Source organism: Ricinus communis, chromosome 8, assembly GCF_019578655.1.
Source record: "Ricinus communis isolate WT05 ecotype wild-type chromosome 8, ASM1957865v1, whole genome shotgun sequence".
In the NCBI taxonomy this organism is placed as follows: domain Eukaryota; kingdom Viridiplantae; phylum Streptophyta; class Magnoliopsida; order Malpighiales; family Euphorbiaceae; genus Ricinus; species Ricinus communis.
The window spans coordinates 12,778,547-12,795,227 of NC_063263.1; the positions used below are offsets into that span (position 1 = coordinate 12,778,547).

Consider the following 16,681-nt stretch of genomic DNA (forward strand, 5'->3'; position numbering starts at 1 on the left):
TTTCTTTTGTATAATATCATGTACGTGGGTTTGTTTCTTATTGGTTGAGCAAAACTATACATGCATAAAGTTTTTACTGAGAAGTATTTATCGTTGAAGATAACTTGTTTCATCTTTCAGAAAAAAATATTTTTTTTTTGCTTTCCTATTGTTTAGTTATGTATAGAAAATTAGAGAATTTTTTGTGTGCGTACGATTTAAAATATACAAAAATATTATTTAATATCCTGTAAATACGACCGTGACGATCTCTTCTCCCTTATTATTTATTATCGCCTATATATATATATATATATATATATATATATATATATATTGCAATCATTTTCATTGAGCTTGACTACCCATATATTAAAAATATAAAATTTTGATAAATTTTAACTATCTTAATAAACTTTGTTATAGAAAAGTAAGTTGTTATATATAATATTTAAATTTAATTTAAAGAGTGTCAATTATAATTTTTATAAGATTTTTGTAAAATATATCATAAGTCTATAAAAGTTCTAATACTTACCAACTTAAGGCCCAAATTTCCTCGGAAAAAGAATAAAAATTAAGGCATAATTGACCTCAAAGAGGTTTTTAATATAAAATATTTGTCAATCTCCCTATATTTTGTCTTGTAAAAGGAAATCATTTTCAACTTTTGGGATTAAAAAATCTCAATAGGTGCAAATGCATGTCTTTCAACAATAGTGGTCAAATGTTTGAGTTCTTCACACATTATCAGTGGTTTTTTTTTTTTTATTTAAAAAAGAGGTAAATCCGGATTAATACCATATTTTTAATAAATTAAAATATACATTTATCACCATTAATAATTTGAATATTAATGTAATTAACAAACATATACAACATTTGGGTTTTATGCATTTGCTTAAATTACTTCCAAGTCGAGTGATACAAAGGATAAATATCCCTTTGAGAGTAGAGAAAATAGGCAAAATGTCCTTTTTTTATCTTATAGGCCATGTTTTTCTTGTATTCCATTTTGTTCTTATATAGAATTTTTTAATATATTTTAAAGAGAATATTAAAACAATGTATCTCACTTTAACCATTTAATATGTGTAACAAAGGAAAAGGAAAAGGATCCTGAAATATCCAAACCTCTATTAGGAAAGAATCTTAAATATTGAATTTAATCTTGCTATTTATTAAGTTTATTATCAGTTAAAATTTATACATATGAATTTTGTTTTAAATAAAGAAATATACTTCTAACTTTTTGTAATAACAAATATGGATAATCAAAATGATCAATTATATATTAATTATAGAATAATCACTATCATTCTAATTAATATATATATATATATATATATATATATATATATATATATATATATTAATTTATGAGATCTATTTTTTTACATGTATGGATAAATTTTTGATACATAATATTTTTGTATTAACATGTGTATTTACTTTTGATACATGAAAATCAAACTTAAATTTTTTAATTTTTCAATTAATTCATAGGTTATATTTCTAATTAAACACTAACTCTAATCCTAAAAAGAACATATTAATTATATTTTAATATATATTAATTAATAAATAATTTTTAATCAAATAATAATACTAATTCTATTCTAAAAATAGTATATTAATAATATTTTAATATTATATTAATTAATTAATTAGCTTTTTAATTAAATAATAATTTTAATTTTAGAAAATAACATCTTAAATTATATTTTTAATATTATATTCAATAATAAATTAACTTTTTAAATATATAATAAATTTATAATCCTTAAAAATAATAATATCAATTATATTGATATACTAATTTATATAATATTAAAATTAATTAATAAATAATTCTTAAAATATTTTTTTACATTATTGCATTAATAAGAATTTAGAACTTTAAAAAAAATTAAGGACATTTAAAAATAGTTAGTTTGCTATCAATTTTAAAAAATTAAAATTAATATTAAATGTTGATATTTTTACTAAATTGTATCTGCCAACTTGATTTTATAATCAAAATAATAATAATAATCGTGTAACGCGCGAGTAAACGAATAGTTATATATTAATTTTTTATTTATGCGTTGCACAACTGTTATTCTTATGTAATTATAAAATTAAGTTTCTAAATAAATTATTATAATTTTTAATGTTTAATATTTATTTATCATGTTCTAAAAATAACAGAAAATTAAATATTTTTAATTTTTCTTCTTAATTTTTAATATTTTATTAGTTACTAATATAAAAATGTGAAAATATTTATTAATTGATTCGAATATTATATAAATTAATATTACCAATATAATTCATATTACTATTTTTTTTTAGAATTAAAAGTATTGTATAATTAAAAAATTTATTAAAATATAATATTTAAAATATTATTTTTTATATTTAGAATTATTATCTAATTAAAAATTAAATTATTAATTAATATATATTAATATATTATTAATATTATTTAAAATAATTATTATCTAATTAGAAAACTAGTTATCGGATAACTAATTTATCATAAATAAATTAATAAAAAATTATAAAATTATACTTTAAATTTTATGTGTAAAAATAACTATATATTAAAATAAATATAAATATACTTGTTAAAATATAAATTTTATATGTTAAAAGAAAATACAAACTATCTGTAATGTATAATAACAAACATATGTTATAAAAAGCAAACAGTATATTATCATGTATTAATTATGAATTCAAGTTGTTTTTATAAGCTCACTGGGCCCGCGGGACAGGCCCAACTTAGCCTGGTAGACAACAAACAAAGCCCATTAGTGGTTCCTTTATGTGCTACGCCTACACACAAGCATATATATTTATATATTAACCTATGTAGATAGATTTACAATTTATTACAATATTTTCATCTTTCAAGACTGATAATGTATTCTTTTATTGTTGAAATTGTCAATCTTACAGTATTAGAATAATAATAATAATAATAATAATAATAATAAATCTTTGGCTAAAGGCCAATGATGCTGTGATACTCAAGTTGATGTGTAAGTCATGCTTTAATTACATTAACATATAGTTGAAATCTATAAAACTTATTTATGAATATAGAATTTATATACTTTAAATAGAGTGAAAGTTAATTTAGTATTTAATATAATTAAATTTGTGTAGAATTAGTTATAGTTAAACTAAATTATAACAAAATAGTTAGAATTTTCAAATAAATTCTACAGTCGATACATTCTATAACACCAAAATATTTATTTCAATTTTATTAATTCTATTTTATTTTTTATATTTTTTTAAATAAAATAAATTCTTTTATGAATTTCAACCAAACATATAATAAAAATTTGATTATTTGAGGTAATACACGCCACCACTTTGTTAAACGACCCAACCTTAAAACCTCATGTCTTTTATTTAATTTGGCACAGGTTAATACTCTTTTCTTTTCTAGAGATATGGTTGTACATTTAAGTGGGGAAGGGCCGCCTTTAAATTCTACACCCGAACCTAACTTTACTATAAACCTAATGACACAAAAGAATCCAAATTTTTACATTCAATTGCAAATTTTATCTATTTTTTAAATTTTTATTTAAATAATCCAATTTGTCTAATTGATTGTAATTATAGCCAAATTAAAATTTCATACAAAATATGATGACATTGTCATTATCAACAATTTATACATTATTGTTACATATATTACACATCATATACGAGTTACCAAAGTCGGATTATAGATGAATAAGAAAGTGAATGACAAGTGAAAATTATGAATTAAAAAGAAAAATAAAGGTAGGAGTTATTTCGTTTCTCACTTTATCGTGATTATATATGTATATTTAAAGAGATAAATGATATTGATAAAGTAAAAAGAGATTAGTATATAGAGTTAAGATGGTAGCATCCAATTTTGATCGAGATTTTAATTTGACTATAATTACAATCAATTAATAAATTAAACCATTTAAATAAAAAATTAAAGAAATAAAAAAAATAAATTTTTAAGTTTTTAATGTAATGTATAAATCTTGTACATAGACAGCTGATTTGTAAAGAATGGCAATAGGGTCAACTCTGAATCTTAACACTTGCTAACATTTTAAAAAAGTTAAATTAAAGATCCTGCACATACAAAATCAATATGTAAGGAATCGTAATAGGACTAACTCTGGACCCTCCTCCTATCTAACATTTTAAATGTGTTTTATTATTGAACGCATGACTTTTAGATTATATATCAAGATGAAGAATTACTATATTTATTTTTATTTTTAAACAGCTTTAGTGTAAATAAAAATATATATCCAGAATAGCTTTAAGAATACATTCGAATTTATATTTATTTATTTATTTTACAAATAAAAAAGCATTTTGACAAATTCAGAAGAAAGAAAAAGAAGAATCATAGCTTTTGTGTTGTCACATTACAGACAGGTTAACCATAAACTTGCATCTTCAATTCAAATTATTTTTTATTTTTCTTAAACATATTTCTTTAAAGATTTTATTTTTTTATGTAGATAATATTTAAAGCATATTTTTATACATTATTTTAATATAAAATTCAATATATTATTATAAAAAGCATTTAACTTTATTTTGATCCTCCACTCGCTAGCACACAAGTAATTCTATTAAAAAAAAAAGAAATGTTCTGCTGTAGACACGTTGCACGACTCGAGCTTGCCACCCGATCATGTGATTGCGGTGGCTTACGTGTCTTAATTGCCGCGTGTATTACACTCACCATACTCATACTTCATGTCTCGTGTCTCTTTTCACAAAACAAATTCAGTTTCCAAAACTTTGCTATAGACAAGACCGATTTACGCCTATTTTGGCTTTGGTATTGTATTTTTCTCTTATTTTTTTCACTGTTTTCTGAATTTCTTTTCTCTCTCTCTGTATATATAAAAATTTTATATTTCTAATGTATTAATTTTTATTTTAATTCTTAATGAAATTATTATTGAGTTTATTAATAAATAATTAATTCTGACAATATAAGAAAAACGGAATTAATATTTTTATTACTAAAATATTTTTACTTAAGCAAATAGAATTCAAAAAATTCAAAAATTAATAAGATAATTTAACTCTAACTGGAACCCAACTTATTATTACTTTACCATAAGTTACTTTTATTTTAGTAAATGTAATAAATAAGTTTACTGAATATTAGAATTAATATTAATATTAAAATATAGTATTAAGATTAAAATATTTAAGAATTAATATTAAATTTAATAACAAGTATAATTTAAGATTTTTTTTAGCAATTAGGACTACATATATAGTTAATACTCTTACGATGATCATATTTCATGAATAAACATATTATTAAGCAGCAGAAGAGGTCATTTATTAAATTTATAAGAACATAAAGTCTATAAAATAGTATGAAATTACATATTTGAAGTAAATTAAATATATATAAATTAAAATTAATAGATTATTATACAGGTTTCTAATCTAAAAAGTGATTCTCTAATAATTTAATAATTGCTGTAATTTATCTTAATAAACTTTCAAATTCTCTTAAAACTCATTCGAAATGATACTGGTAACTGGATGTTGGGTTTGCTATGAACCTTGATATTGTAGTGTTCCGGATGTTGAAGGATGGGGTGTTCTCTATGGCCTTCGGTTAGCTTGGCAAAGAGATTTTAGGGCTGTGCTTCTTGAGAGCGATAATCTGTGCCTGGTTAACATGCTGTAGAAATAAGTGTTTCTTCCAATGCGTTTCAGAAAAATTTATCAGGACATTCATAAAATGATTGATCTCCAATGGAAGGTTCAGATTTCTCATGTGTACTGCGAAACCAGCCGGTATGCCAATTGGCTGGCTAATTGAAGCTTTAATTTCTCACTTGGTTATCATTTCTTCGAGAATCCGCCTATTGGTTTGCATGATGTTCTTTCCCAGGATGTTTTTGGGAGTTGGCCATCCCGGAATGTGTAATCCTACTGTTTTTTAGGCTGTGAGCCTCGTCCTTGATTCTGAGAAAAGGAAACTTTCAAATTCCCATGTTCTTGGTGGGAAACGGCTGTTGTTAAGAGCAAAGTGAGAAAGGCGAGTCCAACAATCCTCTTTATCAATATTAAGAGCAAAAGTGTATGAAGATCTAGAAACTATTCAAGTGGAGGTGATGGAATGCTCGACTGTTAACTCCTTTTGCAGCCTTTGATAGCATTGACTTGTTTTAGAAAATAGAAAAAGAACTAGAAGAAGAAGTTTCTTTATCCTTCTACACCACATTGAACCATTGGATCATCCCAAGAGCCATTAAACCCATTCCTAAAACATTTGTCTATGTCTTTTAATTTTACTGTTTTTTTTTTAAACTTTTATAAATGATAAATATAATTTTAAAATTTTTAATATAACTGCATATTTAAAACTCGAAGTTATGATTTTAGTTAAAATATAAGAAATTTCTACCATTCATTTATGAACTCTTAGATTGAATTTTACTTTTTAGATATATAAATATCTTTAATTTTTAGTTTAATCTAATTTATATTTAAATTTTAATTTCGATAATAATTAAATATTTTTATATAAGACATATAAATATATTGATTGAAAATATATATAAAAATGTATTAAAAATAAATTTAAATATTTATTAGATTATATTTAAATTAAAATATTAAATTGATTAAATAATTAAAGTTTAAAAATATAAATATGAATTTGGCTTAAAATATATAATTGCAATGAGACTAAATTTACCATTTAATACAAAACCGTGGCTCCACCTGGACCTCCCCTCCCGGCACCCAATGGTTCACTTTAATTTAACATTTAATAAAAAACCAAATAATCTTCCTTTAGATGACATGACATCCTAATAATAACAATAATAGAAATAAACAAACCAAAGTAGGCCAAATGATTCATATTTTGTATTATATTAAGATATTAAAATTACTAGATATTCTAAGACTTGTTTAATACGTCTAATCAACAATTTAAGGGAAGCTTTTCCAAATCTTAGTTTATATTTGTAATGATTATTTTATAAAATAGAACTTTAATCTCAACTGACCCAAATATACATTGGCTTAATCTGTAATTATGGCATAGAATTCTTTCCTATCTTTTCTAACATTATCCGAATATATCCCTTTCTCTCAGTCGCTCTCGAGGAACCCACAGTCTATAATAGATGAGTATTCTTTACAAGTGGCACACACATAACACAAGTTACATAATAATGATTAATTTATTATTCTACTTACATGTTAGGTAAATGATGATTTAATAATTCAATTGTTTTTTGAAACAATAAAATTATACAAATATTAATTATTATCTACACTAGATACATATATATTACAATAAATATAGAATAAGTAAATATGATTATACTACCAATTTTATTCGATTAAAAAAATGGATGCAATGTACAAATATTATTAAACAATCAATTGTAATTATGATTTAGAACTCATATATCTAATGCGAAGTAAATAATAGAGGTGAAATTTTCTTTTTATTGAAAATCTAAGGTATATGATAAATATCAAAATTACTGTGTACTGAGCCGTGACATGATTAGAAATTTTAGCTAATCTCGATTAGAATATAAATTGTATGATATTAGTTGCTAAATCATTATAGAATAAAATTATATTTTTTTAAAAGTATTTTTTAATTAGAATAAATCAGAACATTTAAAAATAAATACTTTATATAGTCTAAAATAATTTAAATATACACATTTCAATCGCTTTTTAATACTTAAAATGAATAAATATATTTTAATCAAATTCAAATTGATATAGATTGTTATAGAAACAAGAATAATCCAGCTTGCAAAGTGAATAATCGAGATAAAAAAAAATTAACAGAATAATTAACAGGGTAAAGATTGAGAATACTTTAACTTTCTTTTATGTAATTTTTAAAGAATCTCTTTTGACAATTAACTCCAGAGAAAATTGATACTTTCTTGCAAGGGGAAAAGCATGGTATGCGTACTACGCACTCTGCGTATTCCAGAAGGCATTAGTTCTAGTGGAGAGGTCAGTTCAAATTTTCTTTTTCCCTTCCCTTTTATTATATTTTCTTCCAATAATTATTTAGAAAAAGCATACAGAAAGAAGATTAAAAGAAAAAGTACAACCCGAGCAAGCATAAAAGCAAATTATGGTACTGCTCGATTAAGCGCGCTACTATTTCTAACCTTTTAGAAAAAGAATTTAACTTTTGTTTTAAATTTTACCGCGAATAGAAGAGGAACAAAAAAAAAAAAAGAAAGAAACTTTAATAAAAGGCGCACTAAAACGCACGTCACCTAACACCGTCAACGACGGAGGCGCCCTATTCCTGAACAAAAAACATAACGATGTTAAATTGCAGCCGTTAAAAACGACCTTTCTCTTTCATTCTTTCTTTCTTCTGCAGCGAGCAACGAGCCAGCAGCCTTCTTTTTTCTTTTTCTTTTTACGCTCGCATTTTCATTTTTTTCTCTTACTTTATCTCTCTAATTTCTCTCTTTAGAAAGTAAATAATAGTCTCTCGAAAACGTTGCCGCTTTTTTTATTTTTGTCTCCGATTGAGGTACAGCTCGATCACTTCAGTTTCAGTTTTTCGGTTTATTTATTTATTAATTAATTATTATAATCAGTACATTTTTGCTCTTAATTTTTATTTATTTATCTGCTTTTAACTGAGGAAGCAGATTTGCCGGCGATAGTATCGGATCTCTATTGACATGTGTATTGTGTTTCCACTTTGTGTTTTTACTATTTTTAGCGGTTATTTTCTGTTTAAATTTCAGACTCACTCTTCTTCACTTCCCTAATGAGTAGCAGATTGATTCGATTGTTGGTCCCTTCATAATTTTCTTTTATTTTTTTTTCTTTTAAAAAAAATTATGTGTAATAATAATCTCTATTACTAACAATAAGTAGTATTGCAGCTTTGTTACTGTTAATAGTTTCTGCAGTGGTTTTTGGTTTGGTGATGGTTGGTGTGAATTAGTGAGGGTTGAAAGCTGAGAAAATTGTTTTCTTGTTCAATTTAATATTTTTATTTTTCAAAATTTTCAATTCAGCTTTGTGAACTCTATTTTGGTTGATTATTGACCGTTGATGAAATTGACTTTGAAGTTTCTTGCCCTATTAGTATTAGTATTCTACTTGGAAAAATGAAACCCTCGCCACGGTCTTCCTAAAATTGGGTGAGAATAAGACCCTGTGATGTGTTTTTTGTCCATTATTTTGATTCCACTTTATTATTTGAATTCTCTGTTGAGGTGAGTGTTTTGAGTCCGGTAAATTGAAAGTTATAACTTTTCTTAGACAGCACAGCTCCAATTAGTGTTTTTAGGTATGAGGAATTGAGGGTTATGTCTGTCTGTCTGTCTTCTTCTTCTTTTTTTTTTTTTTTTTTTAAAGTTTTGTTTTCTTTGAAGTTTAGCTTCAAATTAGCAATATTCTCTTTATGAAGGATTTGAGGGATTATAATCCATTGGAGTGTTTATGAAACTTCTTTTCAATTTTTCATGCTGTGCATCTCTTAACATAATCAAGTTTTATATGATTTTAATTGCCCTAATGAATTTTTATTTCTCTATTATAATTGCAGAGGGACAACCATACTTGGGTTTTCTTTCTTGCTCTCCTGGTGCTGGATTTTCAGTTGTGGTTGAACTTGAGAACATGTGAGTGATTTCATATTTCTATCAGAACTCTGCAAAACAGTGTGGTTTAGCATGGGGGGTGCTTGTTGTGTTGCTGCCAGAGATAAGAATATAGTAAATGGACCAGGCAGTGAGATATTGCATAGAAATATCCGGCATTCACCAACATGGAGCTTTAGGTGGGATAATAGAGGGCGAGTAGCAGGGGAGGAGACTTCCATAACTTGGTTTTCTGATGCAAATAGTAGGAATGATGGACCAGATATCAAATATGAATCGGCTTATACATCGGAGGATGGGAGCCCCTTGAATAGTTTCCGGAGACGTACATGGCAGAAGTCCCCAACAATGTCTGAAGGTACTGCTGCACATGTGAGGACTCCTGCTTCAGGTAAACTACTTTGTTAATGGAACTTTTAGCTGATAGGTTTCACATATTGTTAAAACTGATTTTGGAATTCATCAGTTTGGGTAACATGTCTTCTAGATACTTTTGCATCTAGATGCAATATTACTCTATGTGCATGCATGTGAAAGCTTGTATAGAGAAAACATAACTCAGCAAGAATAAAGTTGGTTGGTTGAGTAGAAATGTGTACATCCCTTTGTATTTGTTATTGTTTTGAGAAGACAAGGGACAGAGCAAGTCTGAAGTGAAATTTAAAGGGAGATTGGACGCAGTTATATCCTTCAACATCTTCATTGAGATGATCAGTCTTCGTCTCAAACTTGCGTTTTCTTAATATAACCCTTGAAATTTTACCAATTACCATTAGTTGCTCCGTCCATCAGAAAAATGTCACCTAGACCAATGTAGCAATAAAAGCTCTAGTCTTTTGGTGAATATGCTATTGTCTCTAAGCTCTAGTCTTAATATTGTGGTTGCTGCTTTTAGAGGAGGTCTGCTTCTATTTGCTTTGCTGCATGATATTGTGGGTTTTTGGGTTACTTAAATTAAACTCTGGAGGTTCAGGATAAGGATTGTGCTTGCATAATTTTATTTTACCACATAGGAATAAATTTTTAGATGAAAATGGTACAAGATAGTACAACTGGAATGATACCTAAAAATAGTATTCTTGTGTCATTATGCTTCTCCTTGGCGGGTTTGAAGAAAGAAAGAGGCCTTTGAAAGAATCAATCCTCCCCCTGTCCATAGGTATCAGTCGCCAAAACTCATTTCCACATTATTAAATCTGAGTGATAGTGGTGTTAAAGCCTGCTATAAGAGGTATCTAACCCACTAGAAGGTGACCATGATTTAATTAAATCTGTTTTCTATTAGGATGAGACGTTTAAGGTTTCTCTATAAATATTATTGCCCCTTTAAATACTGAGTATGATTCTTGAAATTTCCAATGGTTAATAAGTCACAAGCTAAAAGTAAAAACTTAGTGACATCACAGAAAAGGCTGAGGAGAAGCTGGTATAGATTTCTATCAGCCTATGGATGGCTTACTTAATTGCATTGCCCATTTCAGGAGATAAACTAACAGTTGAAATGTTTCTAATACATGATTGTATATGCTTCCCTATAGTCTTTGTTTTCTGGGAATTGTAATTGCCTAGTAAAACGAATTACAAAGGTGTTTGGAATTATAAAATTTATGAAAAATTGATCAAGCACATCATATTTGCTTTTGAGGAAGCAAATTCTTTTTAAATCTGAGTAAGCATGGTGCAGTCATAAGTAGTGTTAGGGAAACATGGTAAGTTCTACAAATACACATTATTATTTTATTGGAACATCTTAGTTTTTGCTTTTTCAAATTCCATCCATTTGAAACATGGTGCCTAAAAGTTGTGTATTTTTCCCTGATAATATTATTACAATTTAGAACCAACAAGCTTGGTTTTTGGTATATTGAGATATTCACATGAATATTTTTTAATTGAACTGTTTGTTGTTTTTTTTAATATAAAATTCACTGAAAGAGATCTTAGCTCAAATTCAGTGTGATTGACAATGAGCTGATTTTTAACATTGCAATCAGTTTGTATGGCTTAGTACTCAATCTCCTAAGATCTGAATAAATAAGGTGATAGCTGGATGTAGTTGCTGCATGAGCAATAATATGTCAAGGTCCACTACCAGGGACTTTTAAGCTTGGAGTGAACAGCACTCTGGTTCTATGGTATTGGCTCGTTTGTGTTAGAGATTCCACATTGCTAAAGGATAGAAGATATAAACAACTTATGAGTGCTAAAGTGCAAATAATCAAGTGGCTTCTAGTCATTTTGGTATTCGCTGGACCAAGTCCACATTTGTTAGTAGACTCTACACTTAATCCATTCATTTCACTCCCACCTTAATCAATCAATTGAATTTCTAATAGTTTCCCTGTTCTTTTTCCAATTTTTAACGTCTGAATTGGTGGTTATATGCGCTATCAGCATTCTGTACTCTATATATCATTTCATTTCTTGCTTCTTGTTTGGCATGATTACATTTCATACTTATAAGATTTATGCACCATCAGCATGCATTATCCCCCTTTCTGTTCTTTACTAGAATGTCGATTCATTCTTACATCATGGATTTTTTGTCAAGTAGTTATTGTCTGAATGTAGCTTTGATCAATTGGTTGTGGCTCATGGTTGAATGATAACCTCAATAAACCAGTTTTTGCTGCTATGCGTTTTACTGGTTCCTTTTTCTTTTTTAACCTTTTTGTCAGTAAGATCATCGCAGCAGTCTGATTTTGTTTTCTACATATATCGCAGATCAATCTGTTTCAAGGACTGTCTCAATGGACGCAAGTTTGGAACAGGTAGAGTTCTTATGAGGTCTTTCTTATTTTGCTCTTTGATTCTTGATTTGAGGCATCTTTTCCCTGAACATGTTTTCTTCTATCTGTTCACTTTCTAGGTGAAGAAATCAACAGAAACCAATCCATCTACCATGAAAGTCTCTCTCTCACTGCCTTCAACTTCATCTGTAACATCTCCCACATCGTCCCAAAATTACCTGCTTCCTGCCAGCTCAACCCCTCCAAGCCAACCTCGCCATTCTTCCAAGCACCAGTTAATGGGGCAGGTGCCTGATACCCGAGTCCCAGAATCGAAGTCATCAGACGGCTTTCTAGTTCCTGAAGAGAGGTCCTCGGTTCCCTCATGGAGCAATGAATCAACTCGGGGATCCCATGGCGGGTCTTCAGATGGTTGGTCTATGCATGCATTTTCGGAGCTCATGGCCAATTCTCATAAAGAAAAGTGGTCTTTGGATGACTCCTTGGGCTATAATCATGAGAACACCAGATCCAGTGGTCGACTGTCAGCTTCTCCCTCTGTTGATCTTCAAACATGTGGGATATGCACAAAGCTATTGACTGAGAAATCCTTGTGGAGCAGCCAGAAGCTTGTTTTGAACAATGAGCTTTCTGTTGTTGCTGTTCTAATTTGCGGGCATGTTTATCATGCTGAATGTTTGGAGACTATGACACCTGAAATTCACAAGTACGATCCTTCTTGCCCTATTTGTACCTTGGGGGAGAAGCAGACCCATAAGCTTTCTCAAAAGGCTTTTAAAGCAGAAATGGATTTGAAGGCAAAAAACAAGAGATCAAGGAATCGGATTGTCGATAGTGATCTCAATGGTGATTCTATCATGTTTGATCGCATAAAAGGTGGCGGACATGAAGGAAAGGGTCCCAAGATGACCTCCAGTTCCAGTTTGAAGAGCACCTTAGCAAAGCCTTTTCTGAAGAGACATTTTTCATTTGGTTCAAAGGGAAGTAAAGCCTTAACAGAGAACCACTCGACCAAAAAGAAGGAATTCTTCTGGACAAGGTCCTTGAAAGTGTGAGATTCTTTCCAGCATTTAGAGGTGAGCACATCCATCTCATGCATCTAATGCTTTTATTGCCACAAGCCATCGAAATATGTTTTGCATGTTATGGAAAGATTGTAGCCTTTAGGCCATTGTTATGTCGTCCTGTGTTCTCTCTCTATTTATATACATAATTGCAAGTTGAATTTTCTGATTGGAAGATACTCTAAAACAGTCAAGGTAATGTTGTTAATTGTCAAGTTCTTGGAACCTGATTAAGATTATGCGTACAGATTCCAGTGTTGACCTTCTCTGCATTGGTAAAGGGATTATGAGGACCAACACAGGACATCATCCTTCAAGTTTGGTTTAGAAAAATTAGCATCTGCATACAGATTCTGAAAGTCGACAGGATTAGTTCTGGAGTTACACTGTAAAGAAATTCATAGAAAAAAAAAATTATGATGGAAAATATAGTAGAATGAGAATGCATCACGTGACTGGTGATTTTATTCTTATTTTTGTACAGATTAATTTGTTTTGTTCTCTTGCTTAGACAATTCGTGAATTGATCCAAATGAAATCTGTTTGGCAAGAAGACCCTCCTTACCTCAATAAGGCAAATATCATGTGCACTTTTCGCCTCTGTGCGGTGGGCTGTGGTCTTTTCTTGCTTCTGTGTACAGGTCTTATGAAATGAATAATTATGGACCCACCATTTTTAGTATAGTATTGTTCGCAAGAGTTAGACGGCCAATACTATTTTGGCCCAGAAACATTTCGAATCCATAAATATATGAATAGCATTGTGTGAAGCCATATCTAATGAAAATGATTCTAATATGTATGATGCTTATATAGAAATTAATAATACGTGCTTATAAAGAAATTTAGTTGTTCATAATTTTCACAAACACAGCTACTTAGGCATGATATTATTTGATGAATCTATGGTGATGTTACATGGATACATGATATAATAATAGAGCGGTATTTTCTCATATCTTTCTATAAAAAAATGAGCCGATTTATATAGAATACAATCATAAGTTGTTCCAACAAGAACTTATTATCTGCACCTTGTCAACATTTAAATTAGGTATTATCATTCCGAGTTCAAATTTAAACCTCATGGCCTGTACCTTTATCATCACACTATCAATTCTATATATATGCGAGAATTTCCAAAGAAAATTAGAAAGTAACTTTTCTGATATTTAGTATTTGGACAATATAAGCGTTAGCCAATCTTCCGGGGTCATTGTCATTGACGCACAAGTTGAATTAAATTTTTTGGTCTGTCAATATAATTTTTTTAAACCATTATCATTCAGAGAAGCTGAAATTCAAATATAGATCCAGATAGGAGTGCGACCGAGCCGAGCCGAGTTTAGCTTTTCAATGTTCAGGCTCGATTTGCAAAAATTTGACTAAGCTCGAGCCTCGAGCTCGATAATGTTTTATATTTTAGAGTTCGAGCTTAGCTCGTTATAATTTTTATATGCTCGAATATGCTCATAATTAGATTGATACTATATATAAATGAGCTAAATTCGAATTTGATTCGTTATTAGCTTGGTATTATATAAATGAGTGAAGCTCGAGCTCGATTCAATTTTGAGCTCGATTTCAAGTTCGATAAGCAAGCTCGATTTTACTAAATATATAGCTGTTAATTTATAATTATAAATAAATTATATATATATATATATATATATATATATATATATATATATATATATATATATATTCAAAACTAAAATAATTAAATCAAACTCTTGATAAAAATAAAGAGTTCAATAAGCTCCATGAATATAACAAATAAAATTAGAATATAACATGTCACAACACAAGTGATATAATGCAATATTATTTTTGCAAATAGCTCTAAAGATAATGATCATTTATAATAGTTTTTACTCTATCTATAAGCTTCATTTAAGCATATTGTAAAAATATTTATTCATACCTTATTAATTTACAAATGCATAAACGTTAATTTTTCAAATATCTTGAAGCATTTAAATAATATATACTTGTTCATTCAACACTAAAACTACATAGTTTTATAGTAAGACAATATAGTTTTGATTGATTTAAGTTAATTATATCATACACCAAAATTATATTATCTTTATACATAGTTTTTATTTTATTGTCTTCGATTAATTCAGAATAAAAAACAAATTAGTAAGGCATTAATAATAATTAAATTTACATAATCATATGCAAACTTAATTGATAATATTATTAAACTAACACTTGATTAAGTAACACTAAAACTACTCAATTAAAAAATTTACATTTAAACCTAATTTATTAGCATATGTTATTATTTTAATATAATAAAAGCTAATTTTTTTTTTCAATTAGAATATATTATTTTTAAATTATTAATTGATTTATTGAGCTCCTTAACGAGTCAGCTCGCGAGCTCAGACGAACCAAACACTACTAAACTCAAGCTTGGCTCGTTCACTAAACGAGTTCAAAAATAAAGCTCAAACTCAGCTCGTTTATCCTGACGAACGAACACGAATGGGCTATTATCGAGCCAAACTTCGAATAGCTCGCGACCGCTCATTTGCAGCCCTAGATCCAGTAGGAGCGAGTAACCGGCTGAAGTTTTACAAAATAATCCTAAATGAAACCGATCAAGATTTAGATAGTAAAATCACTCCACCAAATTAAAATATGATTTGTCATATATCATTTACTTTCTATCACTGAACCTTTCTTTTAATAAATACGTAAAATTTGCCTAAATCTTGAACTTTGCTAATTTTTTAAAAACTTGCAAAACTATACCCAAGTTTCATTTCTTTTGTTTCTTTCACTTTTCGAAATCGCTCCGCAGCAAAAACTTTTAAGTTTAATATTTAATATTTTACAGAAATTATTTGAGCATAACTTCAAAAGAAAATCTTAAGTTTCGATCTAATTTAAAAAATCCTGAAAAGAATTAACTAAAATTGTTGAAACAGTCAGAAGTTCAGGATAATTTGAATAATTAGGCCTTAAATAAATAACAAATATAAAAACTAGAAAATTATTGAACTGGCATGAAAGATTTGATTATCATTTTAGCCAAGCAATACAAATTTAATCATTAATCTGTATATGCCTTAAAAACTATCAGGTATCGCAACTTAAGAACCTTCCAGAGAACATGTATAATTACAAAAGCCTCGAGCATAGATTCAAACCTGACGAATGAATGACCTTTCTGATGTTTAAGTGTTTAGCATAGATTGCATTCAAAACTAAATTGAAATAGCTTGTTAAC

At 28.1% G+C, this 16,681-nt stretch overlaps 1 protein-coding gene across 3 annotated transcripts; it reads left to right on the forward strand.

Annotated features, from left to right (window-relative positions):
- The first annotated feature begins 8,358 nt into the window (after positions 1 to 8,358).
- On the forward strand, positions 8,359 to 14,124 carry LOC8284324. 3 transcript variants are annotated; one of them, XM_002512901.4, is made up of 5 exons: positions 8,359 to 8,542; positions 9,572 to 10,017; positions 12,351 to 12,397; positions 12,496 to 13,452; positions 13,689 to 14,124. In XM_002512901.4, the coding sequence occupies exons 2-4, from the start codon at positions 9,699 to 9,701 to the stop codon at positions 13,429 to 13,431; spliced, it is 1,302 nt and encodes a 433-aa protein (XP_002512947.1). In that variant the 5' UTR covers positions 8,359 to 8,542; positions 9,572 to 9,698; the 3' UTR covers positions 13,432 to 13,452; positions 13,689 to 14,124. The 3 variants fall into 3 exon arrangements, with proteins under 3 accessions (XP_002512947.1, XP_048234004.1, XP_015570958.1); XM_048378047.1 differs by lacking the exon at positions 8,359 to 8,542 and adding an exon at positions 8,773 to 9,239; XM_015715472.3 differs by lacking the exon at positions 8,359 to 8,542 and adding an exon at positions 8,773 to 9,164.
- Positions 14,125 to 16,681: the final 2,557 nt, after the last annotated feature.

What these genes read in the sequence shown, in the direction of transcription:
- LOC8284324 (XM_002512901.4), top strand. Translation starts at nt 9,699, where the DNA reads ATGGGGGGTGCTTGTTGTGTTGCTGCCAGAGATAAGAATATAGTAAAT. An exon ending in TGTGAGGACTCCTGCTTCAG is followed by an intron (nt 10,018 to 12,350) that starts GTAAACTACTTT and finishes CATATATCGCAG; the next exon opens with ATCAATCTGTTTCAAGGACT. An exon ending in TGGACGCAAGTTTGGAACAG is followed by an intron (nt 12,398 to 12,495) that starts GTAGAGTTCTTA and finishes TTCACTTTCTAG; the next exon opens with GTGAAGAAATCAACAGAAAC.